We start from the raw sequence: 20,423 nt of genomic DNA, 5'->3' as shown, positions 1-20,423 counted from the left end.
TATCTATCCTATATTTGTGAGTCTGAGGTTTCATATCTAATTTATATTTTATCATAACCAAGGAAAACAATAATTATAACTATTTAGCCTTCAACTACATCAAAGACCGCAGAAGGATATCATATTACCTAAGTAAACAGGAAGTAAGAAAATTCCAAAAATCTAGAATGACAGAGACAAACCCAAAGTTTCTCTGCAGTGTTGGAGCATCCATCTTCAGCCTATAGGCCTAGAGTCTCTCAGTTGCTTCTCTATGTGTCCTGTAGAATATCTGGCAGTCTCCTCTGTGAAGCAGGAACCTGAAGAACCATCTCGCCTTGTTTTGGCAAAATTTAGTGGTCATTTTTCCATGGGTCCTGCATGTCCAGTCAGTACAACATTTTGTCAAGCAGTTCAGGAAAGAACAGTTTCTTGTACAAATGGCTAACTTTTACCATAAGGAAAGCAAACTCCATATGGAGTTTCTTTGATGCCCATCATCTTCTTTGAAGTAAATTGGTGCTGCTAGGAACAGACGTGTCTCACTGTTCAGAAAGTCTAAGTTTTTAAAAACATTTTAAATGCCAAATTCTGTGTCTTTGAAGTGTTTGAAGATTACCTACCTAATTTAAATATATCTATGTATACCTAAAAATCTTAGCTAACATGACTATAAGTTTATCATAAATGACTAATCAATTTGTATTTCTTAATTATATATTATAATTTAAAATGAGCTGCATAAATATAATAACCTTAATCAAGAGTAGAAATATACATACAGTATAACAAAATTAAATTTGTAATAAATTAAAATCTATAGCAATATAAAACATTTTAAACAAGTTGTTGCTCTTTAAAAATTGATTCAATAATCTACCCTTTCATCCTATCATATCTATAATATCCCCTTTTCTTCTTTAGAAAGAGATTGCATTTATAATCAATCCCCTTGAAATAAAAACAAACATTTATAAACAATATTTTGGGAATTTGGGAATAGCTTTTCATACATACTACTTCCTGCTGATTGGGAGTGTTAGTAATCTTATGAGGATCCTGAGAATATTAAGAATTATAGTTAAATCTTGGCTGTAGCAGTCTGTGAGGATGAGTCGTCTCAGCCAGTTGCTTTGAAGCTGATTGTGAATGTTGGATCATCTGGGCCATAGTGTCACTGGAGACCTTTCAGGGGGTTTTGGCTGATCAAACCATATTAGCCTGGAAGCAATCCATAGGTTCTCATTTTCTGTGGAAACAAAAGCCGTAACGTTTTTCCAAAGTAACGTATCCTTAGACACAAATTTGAAGTCAAGATACCTTTGAAATACTTATTTTAGTTTAACTCAGCAGCCTTTATAATCAGATGTCTTTCTGCAGATAAAAATCCCAAAGACAATGTAATCCAGACTCTCTGTGAGATTTCAATCTTTATTTGGCTTATTTTTTTAATCTTTAAAGATTTTATTTTTTTAAATTATCTATTTCTTTATATAATTGCATATGCTCCTTTTCTTCTCTCTTCTAAGCCTACATATATTTTTACATACATTGTAAACTGTTTATAGAGTTTTATCCCATCTGAATATGATTTATTGTGAATCTATAATTCTTTTCTGTCCAGAAGAGAGAGATTTTAAACTATCAAACTGCACGGCTAGAACAAAAGCCACAGCCCTGGCTGCTGACTTCGTCCCCCTCAGCTTCCCAACATGGCAGTGGTACCACCAGCTCTGGGAGCCCTGCTCACCGCCAGCTGTGGGAAGCAACGGGTCTATGCCTCCATCAAGGAGTGTAGCCCAGAAACCTTTGTGTGCTGTGATGGAAATCCACCATGCTATAGGTCAAGCACACTTGCCACAAATCCACTGTACTGTAGTTCACAGCTGGCCTGAGAGACACAACTAAGAAGCTGTTTTTAGCTCTGTTTTAGAATCTTTTTTTTTTTTTTTTTTAGGTTCTCTCAAGTTTTAGGTGGAAAGTCCAGCCAACACATTGGGCAGCCAAATGTAGGTGTAAGGTTTCTCTGGTCCTGCCTGGCCCTGAAGTCCCACAGCAGCTTATAAAATAATCACTTGGAGGCTTCATATTAATTACAAACTATGCCCTATGGCTAAGAATTCTTGCTAGGTAGTTCTTTCATCTTAAATTAACCCATTTCTATTAGTCTGTGTTGCCATGTGGCTGTGGTGTAACTGGTCTTCTGGCATGCTCCTCCTTGGGTGGCAGGATGGCGCCTCCTCTGCCTCTGCCTTTCTTCTTTCTTCTCTCTCTTGGATTTCCTGCCTGGTTATAACCTGACTCACCATAGGCCAAATCATAACAGTACATATTCACAGTGCACAGAAAGACATCCCGCAGCAGAACACTTATGTGGTAGAATAAATGCTGAGAGAAAAATGCATTTCTAGTTCTAGTTCTGTGTTTCAATAGGTCTGTAACCTTAGGGAAATTTTCCTTTGTATGGGCCTAGCTGTTTTGTTTTTTCAACTATAAAATGAGAGTTTAAAATATTTTCTCTCTTATTGTAAAATTCCTTGATTTTATAATTCTGTGAAATGGAAAATATGAAATTCTTACTGCATTTTTATGCAAAGTGAGACAAGTAGATTCAGCGGCATAAGGTCTATTCTTATCCACAAGGCGCATGTATTTATATAAACTCTTATGAGATAAGTGCTCAAATTAGGACATCGTAAGTTTACATGCAAAGATGTGTGCTGAATGTCATAAACTCTACTGGTTTGGAAGACAAAGCAATAAAAGCTGGTCTGAAGCCATGGAGGTAAAAGACACTTGAATTTAGTTAAGTGTATAGAGGATATATATTAGTTACTCTTCTCACTTCTGGCAATAGCAATTTAAGGAATGATGAGGTTATTTTGGCCTAGAATTCAAGGGTGTAGTCCACCAGGCTGTGTGGTCAAGGCAGCAGGGACTTGAAGCAACTGGTCACATTGATCCACAGTCAGTAAGCAAAGCGTGATAAATGCTGGTGCTCGGCCAGCTTCCTCTTTTAAATGCAGTTTCAGAACCCTCATCCAAAGAATGGTGCTGCCCACGTTTAAGATGGGGCTTCCCACTTTAATTGATCTAATCAAAATCATCCCTCAGGCATGGCCAGAGAGTCATCTAATCTAGATAATCTCCCACAGGTGTCTTTCCTAGGTGAGGAAGTCTATAGGAACCATCACAGGGATCATTCTGTGCAGACAAGGCGTGAACAGAGCAGGAGTCTTAATGAGCACAGTAGCATTGGGGGTTATGGTGAAGGTTCAGGTAAGATTGGCTTGTCTCTATTGGAGGACATATGAACAGTGAGAAAATAGTAATGGTAAGAGCTGAGAGGACATTAAAATAGAGGCAAGAGCCACGACCCATTGGGGTCTCTTTGGTAGACTATTATGACACAAATAATAGTCAGGAATGACTAGTGCAGTGTGAGGTCCTCTGCTCCATGTAGCGTGCAGGCAGTTCTCACTAGTTCTGTATTTAGTCATAGCACTGATGCTCCGATGACCAAACCTAGAGTTCAGGGTCGGAATGTTTGTGGGAATCTGTTGCCTGCCGAGCCATTTGAGATAGAAATTGAACTAACATCTGTGAGTTTAGGAGTCAGAGTCTTCCGTCAGGAAGTGTCACTGCATGCACTAAGCAAGGTATAAAATGGGCAGTGTGATGAGTAGCCACAGGAATAGAAAATAAAGACTTAAACGGGAAGAAACTTGTTTTTTCCTAAAGAACTTGCTGCTTGATTAGAGTGCAAGAGGGTGAATGCGTGCCACACTGAAGTGATGTTCTTGAGCAGCTGGTGAAGGGCACAGCGCCATGTGATGTGGGTTCAGGGACCCGGCAAACGAGACACTAGAAAGACAAATGCAGATGTGTCTGATTTGAAGTCCTGAGTTTTCAACGTCCTTAAACATCCAAGTAGCAAATGATGACACATCAGACAGTGGAAAACACGAGAATGAGGGGGAAGCTGTGAAGAAGAACTGAGACTTGAGACACAATGCCCAGACTCACCAGTAGGGCTTGGACAGGGGAGGCTGATAAACAGCCGTGAGCCCCTGTGTTGCCCAAGTTGCTGAGAGTGCGGCATTGGGGTGTCTGTGCTCCACATCTGCATTTCACCTCTGCAAGAATTGTATTTGAATTGTTAAGTCTTGAAATGTTTTGATCATGAGTATTTTGCCTGCATGTACATTTGTGCCTGAAGTGTGTGCCTTCATATTTATATTTCCTGACTTCTGTGAAACACTAAAACTGAAGGCTAGAATAGGACAACAAAAGCAGAAAAAGAAAAAGGATAAATTGGACTTCTTTAAAATGAAAACCTATTGTGTGTCAAAAGGCACCATCTAAAGAGTGAAGAGGCAGTTCACAGGAAAAGAAATAATGTTTGCAAATCATTGCAAATTATAGCTACTAAATGGTTAAAATTCCGATTGTGTAATTCTGTAATGTTGACAGCTCTACAACAATAAGCAGTCTGATCCAAACTGGGCAAAGGACACTAGACTGGCAGCACAGGCCCGTAATCCAGCTCCTAGGAGGCGGGGCCAGGAATTACCAGTTCAAGTCTAGCCTGGCCAGACAGTGAGACTGTGCCTCAAAACCCTTAAAAGAAAGAAAAAGGTGAAGGGCTTCAGTAAACACTTTTCCAAAGAAGATCTACAAATGAGCTATTAAATATGTGAAAGATTGCTCAATATCACTACCAATTGGAGAATATAAAGCAAACAAGATTGACGCTGTTTCATACCCATTAAAATGACCTTTTAAAATCAAAAGTAATAAATATTGATGAGGAAATAGAGAAATTAGAGCCCATGGCACTGCTTTTGGGAATATAAATGATATGTCTACTATAGAAAACAGTTCAGTGAACAGAGCAGTTAGTGTGCCTACATGCATACACGCGCGCGTGTGTACACACACACACACACACACACACACACAGACTATCCATATTGCAGCACAGTGTATTTTGGAATTTCAATCCCTTTTAAGGCTGAATGATATTTATTGTATGTATATAACACATCTTGCTTTTTTTTTGTTCATTTGAGGGTAAATACTTAGATTATTTCTATTTTTTGATGGTTGTGAATAATGCTCTGTGGACACTGGTGTACAAGTGTCTGTTTCAGTCCCTAACTCTAACACTGTTGACATTATAATAGTAATGGTACTTTTTATCATTAGCAAAAGCATATGTGTATTCTTACTAAGAATTAAGAGATCCAGCTGTCTTGGAGAGGTTTTTGTTCACTGTGGTATTTTGCCTGCAGGATGAAGATGAGCTGGATTCGCACACTATGGTGAAGACTAGTTCAGAAAGCGTGGGCACAATGCGGGCCACCAGCACAATGAGCGAAGGGGCCCAGACGATGATTGAACACAACAGCACAATGTTAGAGTCAGACCTGGGGACCATGGTCATAAACAGTGAGGGTGAGGACGAAGAAGATGGAACTATGAAAAGTATGTATGTAGCTTCTTCTCACTGAATGGTGCCTTTCTCTTTTGAAAGTGTACCCACATTGAAACCAGGATAAATTCTGTTTCTTTTTAAAAACAGTTATGGAAAATTCTGGTTTTGAGCTTATTTGACAGCAAATGTTAGCCTTTAGAAATAATATATTATATATGTATTAACACACATATATGCATTTTTATAAATATACATCTTTAACTTAGAGTTGTGGGACTTTTTTCTGTTACAAGCTACAAACCCGTAATTTAATTTGTGAAATATTTTAAGGAGAGGATAGTGTTCCTAACATTTACTTTTTCAATTAAAAAAGAAAACTTAAAAATTTGCTTCAGTAAGTATAGCATAATATTATTGCATGCAGTCTAAATTATTGGTTAAACAACAGAGATGGTGTGCACGTTGGAGATGGGACCCTAGGAAGGATTATGTGAAGGAGAGGCTTACGGCTGCTTCTGTGTGAAGCATGGTGCCTGGGTTGCTATAGAGATTGGAGGGACTGTTAAGACATTCACTCTGACATATGTTGCTTCCAGAATGACAAAGCTGTAAATCCTTCCGTGAACTGCACCGCCAAACCTGACCAGCAGTCAACAGCAGGACAGGGCACAGTGTTGTGGCAGAGGAGAAAGCACACTGACCATCTCTGTAGTTATCAACTGTCCTTTCCCCACTATGTGGTCCTGTGCCATAGGCTACATTCTCCTCCATCTAGTGTTTATAAGTGGCAGAGAGGCAGGGACTGTCTGACCTCTGTGTGATGAGGAAATGGTAGGAGAGGACCCAGATGATGTGTCTCTTGGCTGGGACGATATTGAGTTAATTTAAGGTGAGAATTATATCTCAATGTATTAAAATCAACTACATTTTATTAGAAGAAATAGAAGATTTATCTAGATATTTTAAGATTCACTTTATATGTATATGTGGCCTGAGTTATGTATGTGTGCTGTGTGCATGCAGGTACCTGCAGATGTCAGAGGTGTCCTGATCCCCTGGAACTGAAGTTATAGCTGGTTTTGAGACTCTTCCATGTGGGTGCTGGGTACTGAACCTAGGTCTTCTACAAGAGCAGCAAGTGATCCTAACTTCTGGGCCTTCTCTCCAGCCTCAAGTCTAGACATTTTAAACCCAGACTTAAGTTAGAAATTGTGAATGTTACCAAAACCAATGGACAGATTGGAAGAGAAGGCCATGTAGGAAGACTAGGCCTCAGGAGTGAGTCTGTGTAGAGCTGCTGCTGTCCAGACTCCGGCTGCTCTTGGCACTGGTATGTTGAGTAATGCAGATGGAACCCTTGCTGGCAGTACTATTGCAGTCACTGTAAATGCCCATGAAGCTGGTGACCAGATGCCAGGACACATCTGTAAATACCAAGGTTCCCTGGATCATGCTTGCTTGAAAGATATGGCCTCTGATTTTTCTTTTACTTGCCCTTTTGTGAAATAGTGCAGTTACCCAGAATTCTAGTTACAAGAAATTCTAGGAAACAGTGTTTGTCTTATAGGGTGTGCAAGAGGAAAGTACCCCAGAGGTGAGTGGCAATGGTTTTTAATTTCACTCAACCACAGAGCTAAAGGATAAATTCCTTTCATCCAGAAGTTCCTCATTGTATGTTATAGACCCTGGGCCTCAGCCTTGGCCTGCTCAACATTTTTAATTATGTTGCTTTTAATTTTGAGATGGAAGTTTATGAAAATTGAAAATACCACACAATAGGACAAAGTGAAAAAAAAATCTCAAAATAGAATTGGGTTCTTAAAGATTTCCATGGACTGGAGCAGTTAAGTTGATTTACAAGACAAACTGGCTCTTTGTCCAAACCACCAACCTCACCAACATACACCATAGCAGTTGTCCCTCAGAGGCACTGTTTCTATGGGATAAGCAAGGCCTGGGCATTTCTGTTTAAAACATAAAGGGAAAAAAAGGAAGAAAAGAAAAACAACAACAAAAGCAGCCAGTGCTACAAGCACATCTGAGATGCAGCCAGGACTAATAATCCCTTTTTAGAACAAAGAGACAACAGCTTCATGTAGTCTCAAGTGCCAGAACTCATCTGGACTGTTGTTTAGCATAGAGCTGGAGTATTTAACAAGGACAAGGGCTCCCAGCATTCACTGAGCAGAGGCACTAGATGGTGCATTAGGGATAGGTGGAGAAATAGTTGATCAAGTTTAGATTTTTTAGTATTTATTTCTATTAACCTTTCATGACTGCTTATCATTTGCTAAATTCTGAGTTAAATAATTTTAAGTGATATATATTTAAAGACTTAATTCTATATACTTATATCTCTGATAGATGGGCACGTATATATCAGAAATTTATTTTGGACTCCCATCTCCACATACATACATACACACAGTTTTATCTAATTAATGAAAAATCATATGCAGTTCTGCTTCACATTTGGGGGAGTTCGTTCTGTAAACAGATAATACTGATTCAGAAAGGGTTTACAAGAAGAACCAGGAAATGAAGCCTGACCTAGGGCTGGCTTACTCTGCCCCACAGCCCACTGTTGTTGCCAGACAGCACCGTGAAAGGTGGTCTGCTCTTTGCCTGCTCTTCTTTTCTTCTTGCCCAATTCTGATTTATAGCCTTTGTTTTCTTTTCTCTTGGAACTCTATCTTAGAAAAAGGTCAGATACAAAGGTATAAATGCCTAATGCTATTTAATGCTCATGAAATGAATTTTCCCCATAATTACAAAGTCCTGAGCCAAAGGACTAAATCACTAAGAAATGATTAACTAGGGCTGGGGACATGGCTAAGTGAAGAGCACGCTGTACAAGTATGAGGACCTGACTTTGATTCCTAGAACCTACTTGAAAAGCTGGGCATGGTGGTGTGCACCTAAAATCCTAGTACTGGGGAGCTGGAGACAGGAACATCCTCTTGCTGGTCAGCTGTTCTGCTCAATCATTGACCTCTAGGCTTAGTAAGAACCCTGTCTCTTATATTTTGGTTGGGGGCCTAGCCTTTAATGGCTGAGCATCTCTCTAGACCTAATCAACTAACCTGAGCTCTCGGCGCTCACAGAGACTGAACCAACAACCAGGGAGCCTGTGTGGACTGACCTAGGCCCTCTGCACGTATGTTAGTTGTGTAGCTTGGTGTTCTTGGGGGACTCCTAACAGTGGGAGCAGGGTTGTCTTGGATTCTGCTGCCTGCTTTTGGGACTCTTTTCTTCTACTGGGTTGCCTCGTGCAGCTGTCCAGTCTTAATAGGAGAGGAGTTGCCTCGTCTCACTGCAGCTTGGTATACCATGGCTGGTAGATGTCCATGGGAGGTCTGCCTTTTTCTGAAGAGCAATAGAGGAGAGGGAGTAGATGGTGGGTGGGGGGAGTGGGAAGGACTGGATGGAGAGGAGGGAGAGGAAACTGTGGTTGGGATGTAAAAACAAAACAAAACAAAAATAAGTAAATACAAAATAATAATAATAAAAAAAACCTGCCTCAAAATTAACTTGGAAGGTGATTAAGGAAGACACTGACATGGCTCTGAAAGTACAATTTAGGCTAACATAGATGTGTGGGGAGGGAGAGAGGGAAAGAGAGGGAGAGAATAACTTTGAAGAAACCAAACAAAAACAATAATTATATGCCCCTTTAAACTAGTAAGGTTAATTTTGCCAAGACATGCAGTAAATATGACAACATAAACCCTCCCTCTCCTGCAGCTTGTTGCAAATACTGGGGTGTTTCTGGGCCATTAGAAACCCTTCATTTCACTCTAGAGAGGTGGTAGGGATCCAGCTGTGTCTGGTGTGGTTACAGTAGTTTGGAGCTCCTTGTGGGTACTGAACATGTCTGTGTGCCCTGGACCTGGGGATTTGAGGTAGTAGGAGCTAGCTCAAGCCTGTTTGTTGTGTGGTGTCTGGTACACTACCACAAAGCCCAAGCTAAACACGGAAGTGCTGGTCTTCCTCTCAGGGCAAATGAATGTCTGCTGGAGACCTCCGGAGAAAAGAGTTCCTAGGACACATGTTTATTTTCATGTTTATTCTTCAGTTCTTTGTGTTAACGGAAAGCTATGGCTTCAGTTTGTCTGTTTCCTCCTATTGCACCCTTATTGGAGATGGAGAACAGCTGGTCAGGGTTCTCTGCACCAGTGCCTTCGTGCATACATACTCAGGTCCTCTTTGACTGTTCCCAGACCTCCACAGGACAGCTAGGTTCTGCTGTTCTTTCTGAATTTCTCACCTTCCTCATAATTAGGCTCTGAGCCTTCCCTGGGTTTTGTGGATTCCCTTTTATTTTAAAATATACTGTGGTAAAGTTGGGGGAACTGGTGCTAGTAGCTTCTGTCCCATCCTGATTTTGTATGCGTTTACTATATTCTTGGCAATTGTTAATTAGATCGAGCATTCATATTTTAAATTATTTGTAGTAGCACAAATGAGGTAATAGCATGAATACCTTTGACGTTGACACATACTGTACTGCTTCTATGAATTGTGCTTTGTTCTTTATACTTGAGTATCTTTCTCACACCATTCTGAGAAATAAAAAAACCAAGTGAACTACATTTTGTTAAATTATTTTTAAGTTTCATATGTTTATCTTTTCACGAAGACCTGTTTTCTTAAAAGACATATGCAAACTAGAAACATTAATGAATAGTTATGATGGACTGACACATTTTACAAAATTATATTCCACATAACTTAGTATCCTTGTAAATGTTTAAAGGAATGAATGAGATAGAAAACAGCTTTTTCTTTAAAGTTTCATAGGCACAGTGGGAAATGAGTGGTGGTTGTTTTTTCCTTTGTTGCTAATGGGTTTTTGGTTATATAAGCAAGTAAGTTGAAAGAATTGGGCCAAAATTGAGGAACTAAGTAATTTCAAATATCAAGTTTATTGTTATAATAAAATGTATTTTAATAAGCTAGGGTCAGAATTTAACTGCAGCTGGAGAAATTGATGTCAGTTTTATGTGGATATCCTTTCAGTGTTGTAAGAAAGTGTTAGCCATGGCAACCATGGTCACATGTGACCGCCTGCCTCATTCTCATTGCAAGTCCCCATAGTTCCCATGCCCACCCCTCCCTCAATTGCAAGTGAGAAACATCATCCTCTCTGTCTCCCTGGAGACTGCGGCATGTGTTTCATATTGCACAGTAAAACACTAGCTAGGCAGTTGCAGCTGCCCCTCCCATTAACTTCAAAACAAACTTAATCTAGTTCCCTCTTTAGAACATTTAAAAAAAAAAAAAAAAAAAAAAAAAAAAAACTAATGTTTTTTGTGTATCACAAAGGCACAGTCTAAATGTCAATAGTGAGTTTTAAAGTAAAAATAGAAAGTATTTAGATATGCAAACACATGCATTTGAATAGAAACTGATTATGAAGTCATCCAAAAAGAAGGATGCAATGGAGCAGACAGCCTTCTCTTGTTTGAGTTAGTTTTTAGATTTGTTAACTCTCTGTATGAATGCTAATTTCTGACTTGGTAGGTTATTCTCCAGACTTTTTTAGTAGAAATAGATAGGGTATTGTTTATTTAATATGTGTATTCAGAGTCTTTTAAACTTTTGTCTGCACCGCTTATACTGTGTAAGAATTATTCTGGTGTGTGTGTTTGGCCTTGCTCACCTGTGTGTATGTGCACTGCGTGTGCCTGCTGTGAGGAGGCAGTGGAGGCTCTGGAGTCTCTAGACTGGACTTACTGATGGTTGTGAGATGCCATGTAAGTGTTGGGACTTTGTTCCTCTGCAGGGTCAGCAGAATCTCTTGATCACTGAGTGTCTCTCTAGCCCTGTATCCTGTTTGTTATGGCATTCTTTAATAACTTAGCTTACAGCAGTCAGTTCTATGGCCTCAGCTAAACAGAAATTTTAAGGGACGGTAGTGTTCAGCCATTTTTCTTTTTCTTTTTTTCCTTTTTCTTTTTATTTATTCGTCTCTTATACAATACATCCTGACCACAGCCTCTCCTCCATCCACTCCTTCCCAACCCCCTACACCTCCCTTCTTCCCCAGATCCACACCTCCGTTTCCCTTCAGAAAAGAGCAGGCCTCCCAGGGACATCAACCAAGCATAACATTACAAGATGCAGTAAGTCTAGGTACCAATGCTCATATTGAGGCTGGACTATGCAACCCAGTAGTAGGAAAGGGTCCCTAAGAGCAGGTGGAAGAGTCAGAGACGCCCCCACCCCTACTGTTAGGAGTCCCACAAAAACCCCAAGATACACAACCACATCGTGTATGCAGAAGACCTAGCATGACCCATGCAAGCTCCATGATTGCCACCTCTGTCTCTGGGAGCCCTATGAAGGAGCCCTGCTCAGTTGATTCACTGGGCTGTGCTCTCCTGGGGTCCTCCATCCCCTCTGACTCCTACAGTCTTCCTCTGTGCTTCAGCAGGGTTCTCCAAGCTTAGAGGACCTGATTGGAGACCTCCAATTTAGACTCTCTCCTCATAATGTCTGGCTGTGGGTCTCTGCACCCGCTCCCATCTGCATCCAGAGGAAGCCTCTTTGATAACGACTGGACAAGGCACCCATCTATGAGTATAGTAGAATATCATTAGGAATCATCCCATCGATTTTCTTTTTTTTTCTGCCTGTTGTATGCAGTGCTACCCTAATCTCTGGTTCCTGGTCATGCAGAGTGTGGGCTCCCTCTTGTGGTGTGGGCCTCAAGTTAAACCATTGGTGGACCACCCCCACAATTCTCTGTCACCATTGCCCCAGCACATCTCGTAACAGGACAGGGTTCTGGGGCTGGGTTAGCATCCCGGTTTCTCCTTTTCTCTTTCCTTGGCCTGCAGAGCACCTTCCCACACCAAAGAGACCAGAACGTAGGAGTGAAGGTTCCATGCGGGCACCAGCTCCACCTCTCTACTTTTTGGAAACTCTTATATAATTTCATGTCAGAATTGTGTCACTTGGCCGCTCTGCCGGAAGAGGTCTCATCCTGACAGCAGTGGAAGGGTGGCAGACAAGGCAGGTCTCAGGGCGGGGACAGTTCTGTGAGTTCCCTTCTGTGCTGTGGAGCCCTGGGGCCGTCTGCCCGACCTTCTCTTTCATTGCTTGTACTCGATGTCCGACTTACTGCAGAAGAAAGGGACAGCTTTTATCCAGCTGTTCCTCTGCTCTTCCATGAAAGGAAATTCCTATTGAAGTAATCTTGCTTTTGGTTTTGAAGACTTTTTTTTTCCCCCACAAAAGGGTTATTTTTCCAATAACTCTTACAGAGTCAACAAATGTCTAAAATTCAACTTAAAGAAGACAGTCTGTCCCATCAGTTTTTCCTCTTCGGGTGATTTTATAACAAGATATTATTAACCTGAGTGCATGCGCATACTTTTCTCCTTCTAAGCATCTGCTGCCACTCTTGCTATATAGCCATGTCAGCAGGTGCTTTATTAGTAGTACTAGTTTCTCAGAGGAAAAAGTCGGTCTTCCGTTCATTCCCACTGTGTTGTGGGTGAATTTTCTCAGATATAAAGATCTGAATCAGGAGTTACGGTGGGCTGAGAGTACAGCTTTCAGTGATACGGTGCCTGTGCAAGGCCCTGGCTTTAGTTCCAACCCCCCCCCCCCCCCCCCACACACAAATATGCCTCCACAAACACATGCCCTCTCTAATGGCCACACACTCGAAGTGAATCCCTTGTATATTAAAAGGCTCTTAAGTGCGTCACTGTAACACCAAAGTGTGGGTAAAGTTTCTGAAAGGCGGTCCATATGTCCTGGGGAAAAGCGCAAACCAGAACTAGAATATCTGTAGTGAAGCCAGTGCTGAATGGAGGGAAGTGCTGGGAGAGGAGAGATTTGGGAAGGGGTATTGCTCAGGGGGTACTGTTTACTTAGTAGTTTTGAAGTGCCTGTGTGTGTGTGTGTGTGTGTGTGTGTGTGTGTGTGTGTGTGTGTGACCAAAGCTCTTATACATACATAATTTACTTGTAAAGAATGCAGTCAACACTCAGGAGGCTGAGGCAAAAGGATCATGGGTTCAGGGCCAACCAACCTGGGCTGGTCTTTAGAAATTTTACTTTCCCAGTTGTTAAGTTCCAGCCATCACAGATCATTTTCCTCTCCTCTCTGACATTATTTAACATTTCATGTTAAAATTTTCAAATGTCTATGCTATGACCCAGTTTTAGACTGTGATAAATATCAGAACTTATAACTATATATATAATTCCATTACAGAAATACTCTTCGTGGGCTAGGGGTATACAATAGTCAAGCATATACCTAACATAGATGATGTCCTGACCTTGTTCCCTAGCAACACACACAAACTTTCTCCCTCCCTCCCTCCCTCCCTCCCTCCCTCCCTCCCTCCCCCCCTCCCTCCCTCTCTCTCTCTCTCTCTCTCTCTCTCTCTCTCTCTCTCTCAGTAAGAGCAATGATGGAGAAGGAAGAGAGAAAGGAACACTAAGCAGAGGGTTTCTCTGTTACCTCCTTACCTCTCCCTTTGTGTTTTGATTGTATCAAGTATCTCACAGAGAATTTGTTCAAATGTAGTTTTAACTACTGTTTTATTTTCCTCATAAAATGGAAATTGAGACTGAGGTTTAATTTGTAGATCCTATTTTATAGTAAGAGATTGCAGAAGAAACCAAATTTCAATTCTGAAAGTCCAGAAATATGTGTTTTAATGATGAAGTCTAGAGACAAATCAGGGGTATTTAAAATTTGTTGGCAATGTTAGTGAAATGTGTGTTTCCTGTTCCTGTCAGTAATACAACCTTAGACCATCCAGCCATCTCTTCCCTCCCTCAGTCTGCTTCCTAAGTCTGTTCATCAGCAGTTGAGTGGCAACCTGCAGTGAGCATGGACTGCACGTATGTCCTCATGGCCTGCTTTTAGCTTTTTAGATACTCTGTAGGAATGAGGTGTTATATGTGGTTTGCCATTTAAAGTAAACTACCTAACCAGTATGAAACCAGTAAACAGTTTGTAGCATTAGGAGAAAATTATATCATTTCAAAGTAATGAGATATTTTACACAAATACATGCACTACAACTCCTGTTTCATACATTCTTACCCGAGCAAATTTATTTACAATCCCAAGTATGCCAAATAAATGCACACAGGGCCCTATGAGGTGGGGAGAGGAAAGGTAAGATGGATGCCTGCATGATAGTTCCATCTCATCAACACGCCTCTTCCCCCCTTTTATTGAAAGTAGATTTTTTTTCTCACATAATGTATCCTATTATGGTTTCTTCTCCCTCTCCTCCTCCCAGTTCCTCCCCACCTTCCCTCCCATTCAAATCCATTCCTTTTCTGTTTCTCATTAGAAAACAGACTTCTAAGGAATAGTAATAAAACATAACAAAATAAAATATAATAAGATATAACAAAAACTATCACATGGAAGTTGGACATTGCCACTCTTTTTTAAGTTAAAAATGGCTGACTCTTGAATTTACGACAGAAAGTAGACACTGTTTCTGATTCACCCTCTGTTAGAGACTGGAAGTGGACCTTTTTAGCATTGCATTCTTTTGTTGAAATGCTTTCATGTCCGACCTTCAGCCAGCAGCTCTGTAGCTGTCAGCATTAAGCTGCATGTACTGTTGCAAGTGCATTCGAAATTGGCTGGGTCACTGTTGTCTCAGTTCACAGTGTTACAAGTCTGCTGTGTCCCCATAGGGAGGTAAACAGGATGGTGATGGGTCTGAGGAGAATGTCGCTTGAACAGAACTGGGGCTGTTTCATCTGAAAACACATAGCAAAGATGGACAAGTCTGGGAAAGGAGCTTACATGAGTACAAGTGACGGACACAGTTGACTTTCTTGTCCTCTCCCCAGGAAGTTCTCCTTTAAACGGAAGAGAACTTACTTTCTATCTGCAGAATTAAAGGAGGACTGCCTTCTTGGTGGTCTCCGGGACAGTGTTTGAAGGCCCGGGGTTTTAAGGAATCCAATTTAGAAACTACTGATCAAGACCTTAACCACAGGATTTAAAAATAAAATTAGTTATTCTAAATGTTTATTTTTTACTGTAATTGTCCAATATAAAAAATAAGCCATCAAAAGATTCTGAGCAGCAGAATGGCATGGTTTGTTTGTGTTTGGAAAGTCACCGTGCTGACAATATCCGGTCTCCAGAAGCCAAGGCGTTTGGAGGCCACAGCGTCCTCAGTCCTTTTCTTGTGGAGTAGATGAGAAATGCCTAGAGACTAAGTATCAAAGATAGAGAGATTTGGGGAAGGGCTTGGACTTGTCTCTTGGACTCCCTTGGGATGTGCCTCCCCATGGGAGGCCTTGCCTTCCTGTAGTGGGGGAGTGGGAGGAGGTAAGAGGGGGATCTTTGATTGGTGTGTAAAATGAATGAAAAAAATTTCTTAATAAAAAAGAAAAGAAAAAAGAGAGAAATTTAAATACCTCCATTAAAGCCACTTTTGGGTCAATTTTGGGAAGAGGAGAGTCTGAATTAATTCTCAACCTCATTGCTGTAAGGATTGAATGAATAACAAGCAGCTGTGAAGTTGGAAATAGAGCTTAAGATAGTTTGAGATAAAGAAGTGGCTTCGGACATAGACATAAATAAGACAGGCAAAGCCATAGTGCCCACGGAGCAGGGGGTCAGGTCGAAGACTTACAAGAAAGCAGTCAGATGAAGGGAAAACCCATCAGGCCTTTCAGTTCTGAACAGCTTAAAAGTCTGACATTATAATTAGCACAGACATAAATGTAAAAAAAGGAAATGTTTAAAATGTACTGTCCTTGATACTGGCACTGTTCTTAATAAAATTATGATAAAGATTTCATTAAAATAATGAAATGTTTTTATAGTCAGGAGATATGGGGGTCTTTGTATATTTGTTTCATATTTATTTGGCCTGGGTACTTCTTTCATCTTACTTATAGGAACTGACTGTGTTGGCCTTGACCTTGACCAGAATAAATTTATTATATGGCTCACTGAAAATAATTCCCCATTTTAACAAATGTCATAGTTCTTTAACTGTTAGAGCTTATACCCTCCTCTGTATATTTGTTTACCTAAGGAAATGCCACATCGCCCCAAGTCCAAAGACCATCTTTCATGGACTACTTTGATAAGCAGGACTTCAAGAACAAGAGTCATGAAAATTGTAATCAGAGTGTGCGTGAGCCCTGCCCTGTGTCACCAAGGGTTTTTCCTGATGACTGGAGAGTCCCTCAAGATGGAGACTTTGACTTTGTAAGTACATTTTCTCTCTTCTTCTTTCTAGATTTTTTTTTTTACCATCACATTGAGGAGCATGGTTCATAAATATGAACTGTGTGTCTATAAATTATAGACTGTGTACTAATGTGTAACCATAGCTATGGCTGTAATTGTAGCTTATTTATAGAACTATACTAACAGCAAAATGTAAATATTGCTAAATAAATCAGCTCGAATTTAGAGAAACATGTAGGCCCTCCAAAATACCGTACATGATAATCAGTTCAGTTATCAGAATAAACCATGCAGACTCAAACATACTCTAACATGATGTGCACATGGACTCTGTATCATTGCCTAGACACTGAAAACTAACTAGTGTGTTAACTGTACTCGGTTTCCACATTGAAACTGTGTCTAGGTACCATGAGCTTCAGTAGAAAACTGTGTCCTAGTGTGTCTTTTGTTTTGTTTCTTCTACTTGGTTCATTATTATTTGTTTCTTTAAAAAATGTGAAGAATACAGATAATCATTTTGATGCATGTGTTTCCAGAACTTGAAAAACAAGTTCTCAATGAATTCTTTGATGGAGAAAAAAATTGCACTGAAATTTGCTTCAGCAAGTTTTCAATACTTTGTTACTTTTGCAAAGTATTATGGAATAGTTATTTTCCAAATAAAACTATAATCATTTATAATTATATTTATTAGTGAACATAATACTTATAAGCAAATAAAATGTAGATCATACATATCTTAAAATTTTAAGTATTATTAACCCATTCTTTAGATGTCATGACAAATGATTTGGGATTATAATTATTTTAAAGTAGTGACTTTTCCAATCACTTTCATTTTTGTGTATGTATGTGTGTGTATGCATTTGTGTATATATTATGTATGCGTGCGTGCATGCGTGTGTGTGTGTGTGTGTGTGTGTGTGTGTGTGTGTGTTTAGAAGCCAGAAGGCAGAAATTGGTTCTCACTTCCCACGTGATTTCCGGGTTTTGTACTTGGGTCACTGGGAATGTTGCCAGGTGCCTCTACCCACTGAGTCATTTCTCTAACCTGGGACTATGAATATTTTTAATTTTGAATGCTTTTCTCCTAAATGTCTTCATTACTTGAGTTCTCTTCATAATGAGGTGTTAAGATTCAAAATTTTCTCAATAAATTTAGTAATAATTACTAGTAAGTATTAGTTCTGTGATTCATGAATTAGCCTGAAAACAATTGCAGTATCTGTTTACCATTTTTTCAATTCTGAGGAACTAAGAAAAAAACAAAATCTGTTTTTCTTTTGTTCTGGTAAGATTTCATTTTAAGCCATCTACTTAAAAAATACATAAATTATTTAGAATGCTGACATTCTCACTGTAAATCATTCATGAGCATGATGAATAATGTAGAATATTTAGCATCAAAGAATTCTGTCTTCTTTCAGAATAAATCTTAACCTCTTGGATGGTTTAAAAATGAGTGCACAGTGGGTGGTCGATAAAATACCACAGATAAGAAATAGCAAGTAAGTTAGGGCTTTCTCTCGACCATTGCCAGTAGCCTACAGTGGAGGTATCTTTGTGGATTTCTGGGGACCTCTTTAGCACTTTGCTTCTTCCTATTCCCATAGGGTCTTCATTTGTCATGGTCTCTCTTTCCTTGTTCTCCCTCTCTATTCTTGATCCAGCTGGGATCTTCCACTCCTCTAAGCTCTCTTTCCCCTGACCCTTGCTCTTCATTACCCCCGCTCATGTCCAGTTTGCTCATCCATTTCTCTGTCGTTGGGCATCCCTGTGTCTTTCGTAGGGCCTTCTTTACTAGATAGCGTCCCTGGAGTTGTGAGTAGTTGTGTGTAGCAGTCTAGTCATCTTTGTTTTACATCTAGTATCCACCTGTGAGTGAGTACATACCATGTTTGTCTTTCTGAGTCTGGGTTACCTCACTCGGGATGATTTTTTTCTAGATCCATCCATTTGCCTGCAAACTTCATGATGTCATGGTTTTTCTCTGTTGCATAGTACTCCATTGTGTATATGTACCACATTTTATTTATCCATTCTTCAGTTGAAGGGCATCTAGAGAAAGCCCAAACTGTCCTACTCTGGTGATTGGATGGCCAAACACCCTAACTGTCGTGGTAGAACTCTCATCCAGTGACTGATGGAAGCAGATGCAGAGATCCATGGACAGGCCCCCGGTGGAGCTCCAGGAGTCCAATTGGCGAGAAAGAGGAGGGATTGTATGAGCGAGAGATATTGAGACCATGATTGGAAAAAGCACAGGGACAAATAGCCAAACTGGCAGAAACACATGAACTATGAACCTATAGCTGAGGAGCCCCCATGGAACTGGACCAGGACCTCTGGATAAGTGAGACAGTTGATTAGCTTGAACTGTTTGGGAGGCCCCAGGCAGTGGGACCTGGACCTGTCCTTAGTGCATGAGGTGGCTGTTTGGAGCCTGGGGCCTATGCTGGGGCACTTTGCTCAGCCTGGGTGAAGGGAGGAGGGGACTGGACCTGCCTTGACTGAATCTACCAGGCTGAGCTGAATCCCCAGGGGAGTCCTTGCCCTGGAGGAGATGGGAATGGGGGGGTGGATTAGGGGAAAGGAAGGGGGGAGGGGGGCGGGAGGAAGGAGGACAGGAGTCTATGGCTGATATGTAAAATTAAATTATAAAATTGAAAAATAATAATAAAAAAAGAAAAATAGCAAGTAAGATGGTTAATTTTGCTTCAGTAGTCTTTAGAACCATCCTCCTACTTAATGGCTTTAAATGTCTTAGGATCACATTTATTTGTTTATGTTTGGGTGTTTGTATGGGCTTGCATGTGCCACAGTACACATTTGGATATCATTCAGTTCCCTTTTTCCAGTATATAATTGGGGATTGAACACCTTGCCAGGCTTGGCTTTAGATAAATGTTTTATTTGCTTGTTATTTTGTGAAATAGCGATGTGGCTGGGATCGTTAGTGTTTCATCTGTGGGTCTCACCTAGGATTTCTCAAGTGACTTTAGGAATATATTTTCATGACCAAGGCAGCTGAATGGCCTCTGAATTGATCTGTTTAGATTTCTGGCAGATGTGTTAAGTGTGGCTACGATTCCATGCAATACCCTTAGACAGGTTCTCCGTTTCATACTCATAGATGGCTTCTGCAGCAGTGGAAGCCTTTGTGAGACATAGAATCCACATACCATCCATTTAGAACAACACTGGAAACAGTTTTCAACCAGGGTCATGGAAGACTGGACACTGGAAACTGTAAAAGCTACTGAAAGTAAAGGAAGTAGCTATGCATGAAAAGATACTTCCTGTTCATTTATTGGAAGACTTAGAATGTTAACATTGCACAGGGATCTGCAGATTCTTGTCCTCTATCAAAACTATAACAACACTTTTTAGAGAAGCACAAAAACTCATCGTAAATTCAAGGGCCACTAGACATTAAGCTAACTTTGGAAAGAACATGAAGAAGTAAATGTCGCTGCACTGAGAGCTGTGTGGTAATGGCATGAAGACTAAAAGATGCACACTGTAGTGAGTGGAGGGCCGTTGGCGAACCCCTCATGTGTATGGTGAGTAAGCTTTCGATGATGGTGCCGGGACCACTTGTGTTAGTCAGAATACCTGAGGTAAATGTTTTGTAACAAGAAAGAATTTATTTGAGCCCACAGTTTTAGAGGCTCCAGAATATGATCAGGTAAACCCATTACTTTCAAACCAGATGGTATCTGGGGAGTCAGAAGCAGTAAACTGCTCACCTGTGACTAAAAAAGGAAAACAAAAGTGGTGGGGGTCCCACAGTCCCTTCTTC

General features: G+C 40.4%; 1 protein-coding gene across 4 annotated transcripts in view; it reads left to right on the top strand.

The window, feature by feature from the left end:
* Window positions 1-20,423, top strand: part of Stk3 (serine/threonine kinase 3) — a 250,777-nt gene that overhangs the window by 175,038 nt on the left and 55,316 nt on the right. For all 4 annotated transcript variants that reach the window (XM_036208145.1, XM_036208144.1, XM_036208147.1 and 1 more), the window contains 2 exons: window positions 5,274-5,466; window positions 16,461-16,636. In XM_036208145.1, coding sequence (XP_036064038.1) covers window positions 5,274-5,466; window positions 16,461-16,636 — 369 coding nt within the window. The remainder of the gene's footprint in view (window positions 1-5,273; window positions 5,467-16,460; window positions 16,637-20,423) is intronic.

The sequence above is a fragment of the Onychomys torridus genome, chromosome 16 (genome assembly GCF_903995425.1).
Source record: "Onychomys torridus chromosome 16, mOncTor1.1, whole genome shotgun sequence".
In the NCBI taxonomy this organism is placed as follows: domain Eukaryota; kingdom Metazoa; phylum Chordata; class Mammalia; order Rodentia; family Cricetidae; genus Onychomys; species Onychomys torridus.
This window is presented reverse-complemented; position numbering and strand designations above follow the sequence as displayed.